This window comes from Cryptococcus neoformans (genome assembly GCF_000091045.1).
Source record: "Cryptococcus neoformans var. neoformans JEC21 chromosome 8 sequence".
NCBI classification, from domain to species: domain Eukaryota; kingdom Fungi; phylum Basidiomycota; class Tremellomycetes; order Tremellales; family Cryptococcaceae; genus Cryptococcus; species Cryptococcus deneoformans.
The window spans coordinates 520,799-533,298 of NC_006693.1; the positions used below are offsets into that span (position 1 = coordinate 520,799).

General features: G+C 48.9%; 8 protein-coding genes across 8 annotated transcripts in view; 3 read left to right on the forward strand and 5 right to left on the reverse strand.

The window, feature by feature from the left end:
• The window catches only part of CNH02180 (hypothetical protein), an 8,610-nt gene extending 5,893 nt beyond the window's left edge, over positions 1-2,717 (reverse strand). Inside the window, exons 1-5 of the mRNA XM_024657689.1 lie at positions 2,526-2,717; positions 1,381-2,478; positions 1,238-1,326; positions 641-1,189; positions 1-577 (exon numbers count right to left, since the gene is read on the reverse strand). The exon at positions 1-577 is cut by the window's left edge and continues 60 nt beyond it. Coding sequence (XP_024513362.1) covers positions 1-577; positions 641-1,189; positions 1,238-1,326; positions 1,381-2,478; positions 2,526-2,660 — 2,448 coding nt within the window. The 5' untranslated portion in view covers positions 2,661-2,717. The remainder of the gene's footprint in view (positions 578-640; positions 1,190-1,237; positions 1,327-1,380; positions 2,479-2,525) is intronic.
• Positions 2,718-2,894: 177 nt separating this feature from the next.
• On the forward strand, positions 2,895-4,253 carry CNH02170 (hypothetical protein). The gene is made up of 2 exons (XM_572391.2): positions 2,895-3,135; positions 3,190-4,253. Exons 1-2 carry the CDS (start codon positions 2,925-2,927, stop codon positions 3,828-3,830), a joined length of 852 nt encoding a protein of 283 aa, XP_572391.2. The 5' UTR covers positions 2,895-2,924; the 3' UTR covers positions 3,831-4,253.
• On the reverse strand, positions 3,805-4,801 carry CNH02165 (hypothetical protein). Its single transcript, XM_024658687.1, has 3 exons — positions 4,463-4,801; positions 4,312-4,400; positions 3,805-4,240 (listed from the first exon to the last, which is right to left on the reverse strand). Exons 1-3 carry the CDS (start codon positions 4,695-4,697, stop codon positions 3,932-3,934), a joined length of 633 nt encoding a protein of 210 aa, XP_024514603.1. The 5' UTR covers positions 4,698-4,801; the 3' UTR covers positions 3,805-3,931.
• A 106-nt stretch (positions 4,802-4,907) lies between these two features.
• Positions 4,908-6,384, forward strand: CNH02160 (expressed protein). Its single transcript, XM_024657688.1, has 10 exons — positions 4,908-5,135; positions 5,215-5,319; positions 5,381-5,447; positions 5,529-5,635; positions 5,692-5,752; positions 5,809-5,845; positions 5,901-5,943; positions 5,992-6,060; positions 6,119-6,174; positions 6,225-6,384. Exons 1-10 carry the CDS (start codon positions 5,013-5,015, stop codon positions 6,298-6,300), a joined length of 744 nt encoding a protein of 247 aa, XP_024513361.1. The 5' UTR covers positions 4,908-5,012; the 3' UTR covers positions 6,301-6,384.
• Positions 6,294-7,904, reverse strand: CNH02150 (conserved hypothetical protein). Its single transcript, XM_572389.2, has 5 exons — positions 7,577-7,904; positions 7,266-7,500; positions 7,114-7,212; positions 6,711-7,059; positions 6,294-6,656 (listed from the first exon to the last, which is right to left on the reverse strand). Exons 1-5 carry the CDS (start codon positions 7,749-7,751, stop codon positions 6,357-6,359), a joined length of 1,158 nt encoding a protein of 385 aa, XP_572389.1. The 5' UTR covers positions 7,752-7,904; the 3' UTR covers positions 6,294-6,356.
• An 89-nt stretch (positions 7,905-7,993) lies between these two features.
• On the forward strand, positions 7,994-9,156 carry CNH02140 (hypothetical protein). Its single transcript, XM_024657687.1, has 3 exons — positions 7,994-8,464; positions 8,525-8,849; positions 8,909-9,156. The coding sequence occupies exons 1-3, from the start codon at positions 8,091-8,093 to the stop codon at positions 9,074-9,076; spliced, it is 867 nt and encodes a 288-aa protein (XP_024513360.1). The 5' UTR covers positions 7,994-8,090; the 3' UTR covers positions 9,077-9,156.
• CNH02130 (hypothetical protein) lies at positions 9,126-12,118 on the reverse strand. The gene is made up of 3 exons (XM_024657686.1): positions 11,786-12,118; positions 11,568-11,718; positions 9,126-11,497 (listed from the first exon to the last, which is right to left on the reverse strand). Exon 3 carries the CDS (start codon positions 11,489-11,491, stop codon positions 9,341-9,343), a length of 2,151 nt encoding a protein of 716 aa, XP_024513359.1. The 5' UTR covers positions 11,492-11,497; positions 11,568-11,718; positions 11,786-12,118; the 3' UTR covers positions 9,126-9,340.
• Positions 12,119-12,329: 211 nt separating this feature from the next.
• The window catches only part of CNH02120 (peroxisome assembly protein per8 (peroxin-10), putative), a 1,694-nt gene continuing 1,523 nt past the window's right edge, over positions 12,330-12,500 (reverse strand). The window contains exon 6 of the mRNA XM_572386.1: positions 12,330-12,500. This exon is cut by the window's right edge and continues 200 nt beyond it. The gene's annotated coding sequence lies outside the window, so the exon portion shown is untranslated.

Sequence of the window (12,500 nt, forward strand, 5' to 3'; positions counted from 1 at the left end):
CACAACTTTACTCTTTTCCAAGTTGGGGCACCTGAACTCTGCTTCTTCTTCATCCTTTTCCACCCTATCCTCATTTGACCCTCGCTCCTCTGCCCAGTCAGGATATTTCGCGTCGAGGTCAGGAGTGACCGCCTCTTTAGAATTGTTGGTGCGTTCAAGTTCCGTCCAAACAATCTCCCAAACCTCTTCCTTGTGCTTCTCTGTAAGTGTCGACAATGCAGCGATTGTCTCGGGATAGACTGGGCGGAAGTTGACCTTGAATTGCGCCACGAGGTAGGTTACGATACCCTTTAAGACGAGTGTAGGCAAAGGCACTGGCAGTGCAGAGATGGATCGAGTCAATCGAGAGATGTTGGTGGTCCTTTCTCGGACGTTGCGCAGTGTCATTTCGGAAGACTCGATTTGAACGCAGAGATTGTAAATCTCTCGAAGGGAGGTGGTATTTTCTTCAGAGTCAGGTGCGAGCGCCGTACCGGGAGCGACGGCAGCAAGGATTTGGAGTGAAGAAAGACGAAGTGTAGAGTCTGATGAGATGAGGTTGGGCATGAATTGCTCAAGAATAACATCATGAGAGAGACTAAAAGCGTTCAGTCAGCTTTGCAATGTCTGCTGTTGATAAGCATGATGAATGGACACCTACCCTAGATTAGTGGCCCATCTCTCGACGTGAGGCACCACGCTCTCCATAACTTCCTTATTCCAATACCACTTTTCCAGAATCTTGCTCAACCACCCCTTGCCCACCAACAGATCCTTGGCATCCTTGCTCACGTCGGCTTTCGGACTGGCAATAAGCTGGTCGGCAGTGCGCAAAAGAGAACCGACCAGATGCGTGTCATTCCATGCGCCACCTTCCTCCCATTCCGTCTTAATTACCTCCAAACCCTTGCTATCCAAGCGATCCAATGCCGACTCGAGGATCTTGACGACTTGGGGCGCAAATTTGTCTGCGTCGCTAGGTAAAGCAGGCAAAAGTTTCAAAACTTGGCCCGTTATTCTACGCTCGTTGAGATCGAGATTGGACTTGGTAAGGGGTTTGAGCAAGCCGACAATCGCTGATATGAGGGCTTGTCGCCAACGGCCACCTTGGACGTTGGAAAGTCCACCAGAAAGGTATCCAGAAGCGGCGAGATTGTTGAGAAGGATGAGTGTAGAGAGGGGGTCAGAGTTGAGGGAAGGAAGTGATGCCCTGCCAGTTGTTAGTGATAAGCTTTCGCGCATCGAATTCATAACTGACTTTGCGACGTGGGAGAGTATGAACTGCTCGATACCAGTCCATTTGAGCGCGATCAAAGCATTCACAAAAGAAAAACATTCCCTGTCATTCTGTTGAGGTTCAGCGTTGGTATCTCTTCAGCACCACCTTAAAGACAAACTCACCAGCTTTTGCCAAAGACTGTCGATAAGTGTCACTCCAGGGCTTAACCACTGAGCAAGCTGACCAGCCTGCAATGACCCTACGATGCAAATGACAAGAGTCTTTCTCCACTGTTCTTTGATTTCCGCCTCGCCCTTATCCATATCCTCATTCACGGCAGCATCAGTTGCCAGCTTGGGCACAAGGCTGAGAAATTTCTGCATGAGAGGCTTCAGAGTCGTTTCGGGGAACCGCTTGCCTTTTCGGGTAAAAAGGAAGGTAGAGAGGACGTTGAGAACAGCAGTTGAAGAGGGTAGAGTGATTGTGTCGGACTCCAGTTTGTTGATGACTAGTTCGATGACCGGTTGGACAACCGAGGCCGAGGCGTGGTGCACAAGAGCAGTACTGACCTGGCCGAGGGTAATAGTCTGTTGAGGGCTTGGGTTCTTGACAAGATTGTCGAGCAAAATTGTATAAATGGTCAGAGCTCTGGAATGAAGCTGTCCTGAACTGCCCTTTAGACTATGAGCCCAAACAGCTTCCATACCGTCAACGTTATCTTCCATCAACAATTCCATCAACCGAGCTAACCCTTCCGACCTGGCTTTCCGGATGACTCCGACCCATGCGTCTGCCACGCATCTGCGAACATAACGTTTATTACTTTTGGGGCTGAGGAAGGGATTGATGGTAATCCACGTTTCCTTGAGTGTCGATCGATTGGCTTCGTTGGGTTTAAGAAGGGAAAATGCCATGGTTCGAAGAATAAGAGATAATGTCGAATACGTCCTCTCAACCAGTTTCGGGTCAAGAGCTCGCAAAGCGCCGACCCGCAAAAGATCCTTGGCTGTTTCGGGGACGTATGCAAGAGCTTCGCTCAAACAAGTCTCGTACAGAGCTTGATGAAGGTACAAGGTCGAGTCAAGCCCCGAATGAATATGTTCTTGTCCATCATCAAGCTTGGCGTAAAATTCATGGAATATCTTTTGGATCTCTGGCAAGTTGTGGAGAGTGATGGGAAGAGTGTTTGTGAGGGGAAGCAGGGCTCGCTGCAGGTCTTGATAAGGGACTGTAAGGTCGAGAAGCGACAGCCGATCGAGCTGGGCAGTTAGAGGGGTGTTCTGTAGTATGGTCAGTTGCTGTTAGAGAGGAGATAGAAGAGACAGACTGTTTGTTCGGTGTCTTCATTGTACTGTTCTGTTTCCCATGCGAGGCCTCGTTTGTTGCCTGTGTCCAAGGCAATGTTTTTTATCTGGTCGGTGTAAGAGGTGTATTTGAACCTCTTCTGCGGGGGTTCCTCCATGGTGGTGGCGGTGGCGGTGCTGCCCTGTATGGAGGGATGGCGAGTCGGCAGTGTGTTGTTGTATTTTGGTGGACATTCGTCAAGTGGACGCAGGTTTTACTGAAATCTCGGTGGCAGCTTTCCCACGGTGTTGAGCTGTCACCAGTCACGTGACACATGTTGAGCACCATGACCATCGCCATTCTCCACGCTCGCTTCTATTTATCAAGCTACAATTTGAGCTACAAGCACCGTTGGAACACTACAAGCAGCAAACAACCCACAATGCAGGACAAGCCTCTCTCAGCACAAAGGATCACCGAAGAGCGTGCGTTCATAAAGCGCTATACAGAAAGTCTCGCAGACTACACCGTCCAGTACCCTGCCGACTTTTCCGCACCCCTTCATGAAAGGCCCAGAAAGGTACCAGCCATCGCTATCCCAGTCGCAGACCCTCCCTCGGCAGATGCCATGGATGTGGATTCACCATCCAAAGGTTAGTTTTCCTGATTTCACATGCTCCAATCTCCTGTCCTAACGACATGCAAAGACACCGTCATCTCTCTCACCGTCAAATCACTCAAACCATCTCTCACCATCCCCGTTACCGCCCAGCTCACAGACACTGTCTCTGACCTCAAGACCATCATTTCTAAATCATCTGCCTCAGCACCTGCTCCAGATGCTCAGCGTCTCTTGCTGAAAGGCAAAGCTCTAACAGACACCAAGCTCTTGAAAGAGTATGCATTAGAGTCTGGCGCTACTGTCCATCTCATCATCAAAGCTCCTTCCGCCACTCCTTCCTCCGCACCCACACCATCCATTTCCACATCAGATGCCACCATCCCCCCTCCATCGTCAGTCGCTCCTCACCCTCCTGCATTGACCATCACCACCTCAGTCGACGAATCTTCCGAGGCTGGTACCTCTATGCCACTCACCCTCGCAGATCAGGTTGCTCCCCCACTCGGTCCTCAACCAGAAGTGTCTTCAGCAACCTTCCACCATACTATTTCCGATCCTACTTTCTGGCAAAAGATACATGCCTTGTGTGTCAGCGAATTTGATAACGAGCAAGAAGCCAATTCAGCCTGGGAGACGTTTTTGGTCAGCATGAAGGGCGGACTGAGTGCCGGTGAAGCTGCTAAAATCAGAGATGTAGTTGGTGTCTGGGGCATGGGAGGACAGTGAACGATTAGATGACATGCTTTGTACTGTACCTGTATAACCATGTGTTCGTGCTAAGATATGACATTTGTTACAGATGATGCGATTCAGAAAAGAACAACTCGTTATGGCTTCTTGACACCCCCAATCCAAACCGCCTTCATCTCTCGAATCTCATTCCCCTCTTCAACTCTTACGATATCCTCTTCCTCCACGCTGACGCTGTTCACCCACTTTCTCAACTCTTCAATCTTTTCCTTGTCCACTCCGTATTGTTTATACAATGGCGCAGGATCGGATCCAGGTGGCAGGGTTTTGAGGCCATCAAGCAATGACGCAAGGAAAGGGAAAGTAAGATGGCCAGGGGGCGCAATTTGGGAAGAAGATGTAAATTCGTCCTTGCGTGACTGTAATGTTCGTTGTGCCGCTGCGGGCTGTTATCCCGATTAGTCAAAAACCCCCCGTCACTTCCTTGAAAGTAGCTGTTCAATAAAGATAAACGCACCCTAAACTTTCCAGCATCATGTATCTCTACGGGGCCCAGCTTAAGCAGGTTCTGCATGAATTGCGGATCCATCGCATCTTTCCTAATCGCTATGCCCCCCACAATCAGCTTGAACTTATATTTCAAACAGTCATCTTCTTTTCGGGCTCACCGTCATCTTTCTCTCCACTAAATTCCACGGCTCCTTGCTTTTGACCTTTTTCTTGTCTCTTGACATCTTCAGTTATTCTTCCATAATCGATCGGTCCACTGGGTTCATCTTCAATTTCTTCAACCGGCGGGGGAGGCGCTTGATGTGGGGGAGGAGGAAAGCGAGTCTCAGGTGTTGCCTTGGGAAGAGACGATTTTGGGAGTTTGCGGATGCTTTTGGATGATTGGGCGCCCATTATAGCTGGATGTGGCCCTTGTGTAGGTAGTTGATAGGTGATGAAGAAGAAGTAATGGTACGTAATTGTGAAGATTTCAATGATAAAGAGTGAAACCAGTACATCCTCCGTCGGAAATGCGAACGAAATGTGTGCGTCATAAAAATAAATTCACCTTCGTCCCCGTCCACAAAGACACCCAGAGAACAGACAACTACAAACCACTGAATGAAAAAACATTCGATCAGACAGATTTGTACCAGAGAAACCACATCTATAGCATACCGTTCATCCTGATACCACAGATCACAATTACACAGCGCAGCGGTATACAACATGGCCACCTACAACCCTGTCGGTCCTAATGCTCTCTCCCTTCCCATATTCAAGAAACTCGCCAACCGCCGCGTCGTCCTGGCCTCTGCAAGTCCTCGCCGTAAAGAGATATTTGCCAATGCCGTACGGTCCGATCCCACTATGAGTTTGCAGGCCATGGGGACAGTCTATATGCTAATGCAGGTTTACCAAACACAAAAAGGGCTTCTTTCCTGAAATTGTCCCGTCGACTTTTGCAGAGGATCTCCCACACTCAAGGTTCGAAGGCCACTTGGCGGATTACCCTATAGCTACTGGGGCTGAAAAGGTGTGGACAGATAGATTCGGGATGAGTCTGCTGCTGTCTTGGAGCTGACAAGACCTTTCAGGCAATGGAAGTCTATGAGCGCCTCGTCAAGCAAGATGCTGAAAATCCTCCTGATCTCGTCATATCAGGTCAGCCATCTCCCCTTTGCCTATGAACTGATCATCATCGATGGCTGCTAATCCAACAACATATTTTTTTCTGTACTAAAGCGGATACTGTTGTGGTCTTCCCACCTGAGAAAGATACAGCCGAAGGCGGTCCAGCTCACGGAGAAGTCTCAGAAATCTTGGAAAAGCCCATAAACAAGGACGAACAGGTGTGCCACCTTTACTCCGTTAAACTTGCTGAGCTAAGATGCTAACAAAAATATAGGCTAGAAGCTTGGCACACATGTCTGGGAGGAAGTGTGAAGTTATCACGGGTATTTCCATAGGTCGGTGCTTACTTTCTTTGTGCGCATTGACGGTGGTATTGATGAACTGGACGTAGTGTATCCTACGGTCGAATACCCGGGATTTAAAGTTCAGTAAGTAAATCACTCTTGAAATCCGAAATTCGTTCCTCATTAGCTTCATATACAGCTCCATTTCTTGCTCAACTTTGGTCAAGTTTTACGACAATACTGTAAGGCGGCCAACTCTGAACACAGAACGAGCGGCTGACTCTTCACAGCCCCAGACGATCCAGGCGTATGTGGACTCAAAAGAAGGGATTGATCGTGCCGGAGGGTTTGCTATCCAAGTAGGTCGTGATGAAATGATGTTCGATTTGTGGTACTCATTCAAATTGGAATCGATAGGGATTAGGAGGGATACTGATTGAAGGGATAGAAGGCAACTATGACAATTGCGTCGGGTAGGTCTGTCTTTTCACGTTGCAAAATATTATTTCTTATACCCAATCAGATTTCCCTCTGCACCATTCTGGCGGTGGATGTCGGAGCTTGATGCGGACGGCGTTTTCGATGAAGCATGGGAGTGAATATGATATACATAGTCGACTCGATGCAATATGCAAGTCCAATATAGATAGATGGTTTAATCCAGCACAACTTCCCTCTCTTCAAGAGCCAGCCACTTTCTTGAATGTTCATAGATGGCATGAACTTCCTCTCTTTCAACGAATCGTCCCTTCAAACCTGCTATGGACTCGCTACTGGTAGAAAGCAAAAGAGGATCTTGACTGTGGTCTCGTCCACGACGATCAACCGGTGTTAACGTGTAAACGATCTCAAGGGCGGAGAGAACCCCCCCATATGCCGAAGAGATACCAGTGTCGATGATAATGACGGACGCATTACATCTTGCCACAATCTTTTCAAAGTTGGGTGTGTGACCCTATAAACGAACGATTGTGAGTGCCAGTCCATAACAGCTGTTGAAGATTCTTACCCCAATTATCCTCCTTGCACCAATCTTTTGCTTCAAATTCTTCGCCCACTCACATACTTGCGCTTCCTCCCTTTCAGCTAAACCTCTCCACCACAACGGTCCACCCTCAGCATACAAATCGGCTTCTTCGTGCGTTGTACCCTTGGGCAATCCGGAGTAAGGGTTGGGAGGGTATGGTGGCGCCATAGGAGGCGTGAGCGCTTTGGTCAAAAGGGAATGACCGAGATCATTTATGGCTGCAGGATAGGGAGTGAGATTCGCATATGAAGGACGAAGGGATCCATGAGTGAAAGAAAATGTAGGCGAAGACGGATAAGGTGAAATGGGGACGAGTGCTGTTGTCGAATAACTTTTGTCGGACCCATTAGCCTTGGTTGATGCTTTTCAATGGAAGTCAACATACTTTGCCAGCCATTCCTGTCCCAGCCATCCTTCGGCTGATAAAGCATGCTGCCTGGATTTCGTGCCCCCAAATCTGGCAATGTCGCCCTTGGTTACGTACCTAATTGACAGATCAGCTATACCGCTTACTTCTCTAAAACTAACAAAAGTCACCTCCAATCTCCTATGGCGTTCATCACCTCGTGGTTGCCTAGTATACTGACAACCTTGCCTCCTTGACTTGCAGCTTGGCCTCTCAATGACTGCATCAATCGATAAATGTCATCTGCGTAAGCTCCGCGGTCTACAATGTCTCCTGTTTGAACGAGGATGTCTGTGCTAGCAACCCATTTGGAGTCGTCGTCAATTATCCGGGCCATTTGAAGGGTCTTCTTGGCATTGTCAATGTCTGAAACGATAAGGAAGCTTAGCTGAAAGACTCGATCAAGTAGTTGTTCTGGTGCAACGAGCAAGTCAAAACGCACCGCCATGTAGATCTCCAACAGCTACTAGCCTTTGCCTGTAGGCCGCTTCACCGGCGCCACGAGATGGTACATTGGGTACAGACGGTTTGTGAGATGATGTGGTATGATGGACAAAAAGATACAGCAGAAGTAAAGAGACTACAGAGACGATTACTATTGTTTGGCGAGCCGGCATAATCGGTACAGCCGTGGATGGTGCGCCTACTCTCGGACGCCCCACTGTTAGCTTGAGAAGCAGCTATTTGAGGTGGGATTTGCCTGTTCTTCCCAGAATCGCCTACGCGGCGAATTCAACAGACGACGAATTGCTATAATAATTTAACCTGTTCGTTCTCGTTAAATGCTCCGTCGGTCATCATTCCAACACTTATAGACCCAGATTCCAGGAGTGGAGTTTGCCCAATCTCCGTGGGCTTCGTTACTACGACCACTGTATTACCAACTTAGCCTTCACTATTCTTGCATATTTTGTTTTTCATGCACGTATTGCCTGCATCTACAACACTCATTTCGAATGTCGACTCTTGCAACAGCCATCCTTTCATCAGATGAATCCGACGCCGAATTCATTCCTGAAGCCCCTAAGGTAAAAAGAAGCCGCAAGCCTAGAGCAAAACGCGTTGGTTCGGGCTCGGCAACTGATAGCTCGAGTTGCTCTTCGGGCTCTGGGTCTGAGGATGAGGATGCAGAGGGTGATAAAAGGGCGGCAAAAAAGGCGAAGCTCGAGGAAGATGCGAAAAATGAAGCAGAGGAAAGGCGAAGAAAAGCCAGGGAAGAGTTTGAAAGGATGAAGGCTGAGCTGTCGGGAACTCCGGCAGAATCTGTCAAGGAAACGGAAGAGATGGTAGAAATCAAGCGGCCTAGAAGGTTTGCCGGTGAAACAATATAGTGGGTCCATGCTTGGTCGCGCAAATAAAAAAAAGGGATACGAAAGCTCATATCTTCTAGTGAGACTGTCAGATTACGGGCTTCAGATCCAGAAGCTGTGGCGTATCTCAAGAGTTTGGCTGCGAAGCCAGATCTCGATGAAGACAGACCTGATTTGGCCGCCAAGCAACCCCTCTCCCGACAAGAAACACCAAATCCACCTCCTGCTTCTCTCGGTCTAGACAAGTCAACAGCCGCCGTTAACGCAGACGTACCAGCCTCAACCTCAGTTGCCGCCCTTTCTGTGACTGCTCGACCGAAAGGACCTCCTCGTCGAAAGCGCCAGACATTGGAGCAGATGTCTGCAGCTCTAGATAAGGGGAAGAAGATGACCACACTTGAAAAGGTACTTCATTTCATGATTGACTCGCAAGTTTGGGGGCTGATATACCTATCACTTGATAGTCGCAGATGGACTGGAAAAGCCATACTTCATCGAGCGCTTCGATGGCGGATGAACTTGCGGCCAATCGGCGAAACGGTGGATATTTAGAGAAGAAAGATTTCTTGGATCGAGTAGGAGAGAGGCGTGCCGGAGCATTTAGTGAACAGGGTAGCACCCGAAGGAAGTGAAGGATGATTCGCGATGTTGTATGAAGTGCAATACCCGGTATAATAGAATTTTCATAGCATGGCAATTATGATGTATTACGGTTCTTACTTCTACTGGAGTTACTTGATTGAATCATTTGGGGCATATGGAACGTAAGCAGACATTAGAGGCATTACGGACGTTAATAATAAACAAATGGCAGCAGCGTATAATATGGGTAATAATAGTAAAGCAAAAAAAAAAGAAACGTAGGAGAGCTTCACGACCCATCACAGCATTCCAAATCACGGCGAGTCTTCCTTCAAAACACCCTTCTTCTTACTCTTTCTCCTTCTCACTCCGTTACCCTTCTTTGTGTTCGCTCTTCCCCTCTTGCCACTTCCTGGGGCACTTTGCGGATTAAATTCGTCCCCATCTAAAACCAACTCTCTTGGCTGCGCTGCTTGTGGACTTTGGATGGCAAGCACTGGTATGCGCTTTGGTGTTGAAAGATGGGAAGGAATTGGAGGCACAGGAGGGATAGGGCTGGATGCGACAGGAAGCAGGAGGGCAGCTTGTAGCGATTTGATTGATCGTTGTTTCTTCAGTCCGCGAGACACCGTGTTACTGGCCTTTGGGGTTTCGCAACTTCCTGAAGCTTTGACTTTGGGTGGCGTTCCTGGTTTATAGAAGAATGATTTAGAGAAATCAACACCCCCACTCCTTACGCTATACAAGGATTCGCCCTCACCTCCGTCACCCTTTTTCCTGATAGGACTCCATCCAGCAAACTGCTCCCCTTGCTGCTTCCAATCCATCCTCGGGCTTAACACTAAAGGATCATCTCTATCGGCTTCTGCATACTGGCCCAAAACAACGTCGCGCAACTTTGCAATGGATGGTCGCAAGCGTAAAATGGAAATAGGTCCTGAAGACTGTTTGGCCTTTGGAGGAGGAATTGGGGGTAAGTCTTCGGCGTCTCCTGAAGCAGAATCACAGATGACTGGCCCAGCTGTTACAAGCCGAGGTTGAGCAGGAGTCGGGGCTGTCACTTTGATGGGCATGGAAGGATTCCAAGAAGATGTAGCAGGAGTTGGGCTTGGAGACTGAGTAGAACCGAGAAGAGCGCTGCGGATGGATCCGAGCCAACCGGCAGGAAGAGAAGGGTTTTGAGCATCGGGCTTTTTCAAATTGGGGGTTGAGTGAGCCAGGCGGAGTTTGGTTGCGCGATCACCATACTTTAAAGGCTTGGCCGGTTCTGGAATCTTGTCCCCCTTTTCCTCACGGGGAGCGACTTCGATAGGAGGAGAAGGAAGAGGAATCTTCGGTGCTTCATGGGGACGGGAGGTATCCACCTGTGGAAGGACCCAGGTTCGCATTGGAGGAGAGTCGCATTCCAAATCTTCATCGTACTCGACTGCGCTTGCCAACAACCTCTTCCCAACATCATTGACCTCATCGAGTAATCCGTCATCCACTTCATTCTCAAAGTCCCTGATTTCTCTCTCCGCGCGATCATCACTCGGTGTCCTGCTGTGCATGGAGTGGGCGGAGTCTGAGGCGGAATACGAACCGATAGAGTAAACGTCGTAATCATTTACACCCATATCGTACAAGGCTTCGTCTTCGTCGCACTGGGCCTCGTAATCATCAGGAAGTGGACAATAGCCAAAAGCATCATCAGATAAAGCTTGCGGAGGTGGAGGCGAGGAAAAGATGTCCCTGTCCATTGGACAAGTTGTCGTTTTTGTGGTTGTGTAGCCTGTGGCCGCCGTCATCTCATGGGGAGTGCTCGTCTGCCTCATTTGAGGCAAAGGCGGCCGCTCCTCTTGTGGCAGGGAATCTGTCTCGGCTCTCCTCCATCTTCCCCTTTCTATGTCCCAAGCGGATTGGACTTTCCGCACACCTTCTCCATTTTTCGCAAGGCCTAGACCAACTTTTGTGGGCCCTTCTGGGGACGAAATCTTTTGGGTTTTCCCCCACGTTGTCCACCAAGAATGTTCCGGAGCCTCCTCCTTGACAGCGGCCTTGGACCTGGCCGCCGCTTGAAGGGCAAGGGACCGAAGAATGGATGCTGATCTCTTCATAGGCATGATAGGTTCCGTCACATTCTGGTGCGCATGGTGGATGCCTGGTCCTCTTGTCCTATCAAATCCGTAAGTCCCATAAAGCGCGCTGACTTCCTCCTCATTATCGTCCAACGTTTTTTTGATGTGTTTTCGTACCTTTTCAGCTTCAGGGGTATACACTCTAGTCTCTTTGTATCCCGCCCGCTGGAGAAGCTCCTGGAGAGAGGTATACTCGTTCAATGGAGCCGAAGGAATAGGCGGAGATGCGACGGAGGAGTCTATGGATGGAATAGGATAGGTACGTGGAGGACGGGATGGGCCGGAAGGCGACTGGGAGAGGGACGGAGGGTATCGTTGGATGGGAGTTGGGGTGTGAGGAGCAGTCATTATATGCTAATATAGACGAAGGCAAGTTTAGTAAATGTGCTGGAATGGTCCGATGCGAATGCAGATTGTCACTCACTATATGGGTGGCCGCTTTTCGTCACCGCGCAAACAAACAATATCGCTGGATGAGTGTCAAACAGACAACCACGAAAGCGCCAGGGAAGGCAGACGAGAAAAGGGAATGAATAGGCTATGTTGACCTGGTGCTATAGAGGCAAGTATAGTGCCTACGAAGAGGCGATGTATATCAGCTTATACGCCGTACTAACGTGGACAAGATGAGTTGCCAATTACCTGCTGCAATGTTGGCCGTTTTCTTTTCGATGTCTTCCAATACGTCAAGAGGTCGATCAAGGAGTACAGACCGGGATATGTCTGGCTGTCCTGGGAAGGGAAGAAAACAAACAGTTGCTGGGAGATGCCGTGGGCGGATGGATAGGATGTATTGTTATAGTTTTTGATTGTTTTTTCCGTATTCGGTGCGTAACGAGTTTGTGCCTGTAGGAACAGCGATGAGGGAGGGTCAGTGGGTGGATTATGGAGGACTAGAAGAGTGTGAGAAAGGGCGGCAATGCTGCAGTGGATATGGATAAGTGTTCTATGGTTCTTGATGGTGGATGTATGAAGTGGAGGGGAGGAAAGAGGAGATGGCTGGACGGGGAAACGAGAGACTCGCTATGATTGGCCGGCGAGACACACAAACAAAGAATTCGCCCAATTCAGGGAACTCAAGGTCAGTCGCGCTGTGGCTCGCCAATTATCCTGTCTCTCGGTCATTTCACAAGGGTCTCGGTTCCTGCAATTTTGATTCCGCTAATACCATACATTACCGCAGCACACTAGACTGCATTCTTCCATGCTATACATTTCTACAATCTACAACACTGTGCTACGTGCTATGTTTGTATAGGGGGATAACAGCCGGTCCTTGCAGTCTCCCAGTTGGATAAACGGACTGGTCGAATGTTCGAGTAAATCTATGCCAAAATATGCGGGACAACAAAATGTA

What these genes read in the sequence shown, in the direction of transcription:
- CNH02150 (XM_572389.2), bottom strand. Translation starts at nt 7,751, where the DNA reads ATGCCGGCTCGCCAAACAATAGTAATCGTCTCTGTAGTCTCTTTACTT. An exon ending in TGTTGGAGATCTACATGGCG is followed by an intron (nt 7,501 to 7,576) that starts GTGCGTTTTGAC and finishes TTATCGTTTCAG; the next exon opens with ACATTGACAATGCCAAGAAG. An exon ending in AACGCCATAGGAGATTGGAG is followed by an intron (nt 7,213 to 7,265) that starts GTGACTTTTGTT and finishes TCTGTCAATTAG; the next exon opens with GTACGTAACCAAGGGCGACA.
- CNH02130 (XM_024657686.1), bottom strand. Translation starts at nt 11,491, where the DNA reads ATGACTGCTCCTCACACCCCAACTCCCATCCAACGATACCCTCCGTCC.
- CNH02160 (XM_024657688.1), top strand. Translation starts at nt 5,013, where the DNA reads ATGGCCACCTACAACCCTGTCGGTCCTAATGCTCTCTCCCTTCCCATA. An exon ending in TAGCTACTGGGGCTGAAAAG is followed by an intron (nt 5,320 to 5,380) that starts GTGTGGACAGAT and finishes AAGACCTTTCAG; the next exon opens with GCAATGGAAGTCTATGAGCG. An exon ending in AACTATGACAATTGCGTCGG is followed by an intron (nt 6,175 to 6,224) that starts GTAGGTCTGTCT and finishes ATACCCAATCAG; the next exon opens with ATTTCCCTCTGCACCATTCT.
- CNH02165 (XM_024658687.1), bottom strand. Translation starts at nt 4,697, where the DNA reads ATGGGCGCCCAATCATCCAAAAGCATCCGCAAACTCCCAAAATCGTCT. An exon ending in TAGTGGAGAGAAAGATGACG is followed by an intron (nt 4,401 to 4,462) that starts GTGAGCCCGAAA and finishes TGGGGGGCATAG; the next exon opens with CGATTAGGAAAGATGCGATG. An exon ending in ATGATGCTGGAAAGTTTAGG is followed by an intron (nt 4,241 to 4,311) that starts GTGCGTTTATCT and finishes TCGGGATAACAG; the next exon opens with CCCGCAGCGGCACAACGAAC.
- CNH02140 (XM_024657687.1), top strand. Translation starts at nt 8,091, where the DNA reads ATGTCGACTCTTGCAACAGCCATCCTTTCATCAGATGAATCCGACGCC. An exon ending in TTTGCCGGTGAAACAATATA is followed by an intron (nt 8,465 to 8,524) that starts GTGGGTCCATGC and finishes CATATCTTCTAG; the next exon opens with TGAGACTGTCAGATTACGGG. An exon ending in AGATGACCACACTTGAAAAG is followed by an intron (nt 8,850 to 8,908) that starts GTACTTCATTTC and finishes ATCACTTGATAG; the next exon opens with TCGCAGATGGACTGGAAAAG.
- CNH02170 (XM_572391.2), top strand. Translation starts at nt 2,925, where the DNA reads ATGCAGGACAAGCCTCTCTCAGCACAAAGGATCACCGAAGAGCGTGCG. An exon ending in TGTGGATTCACCATCCAAAG is followed by an intron (nt 3,136 to 3,189) that starts GTTAGTTTTCCT and finishes CGACATGCAAAG; the next exon opens with ACACCGTCATCTCTCTCACC.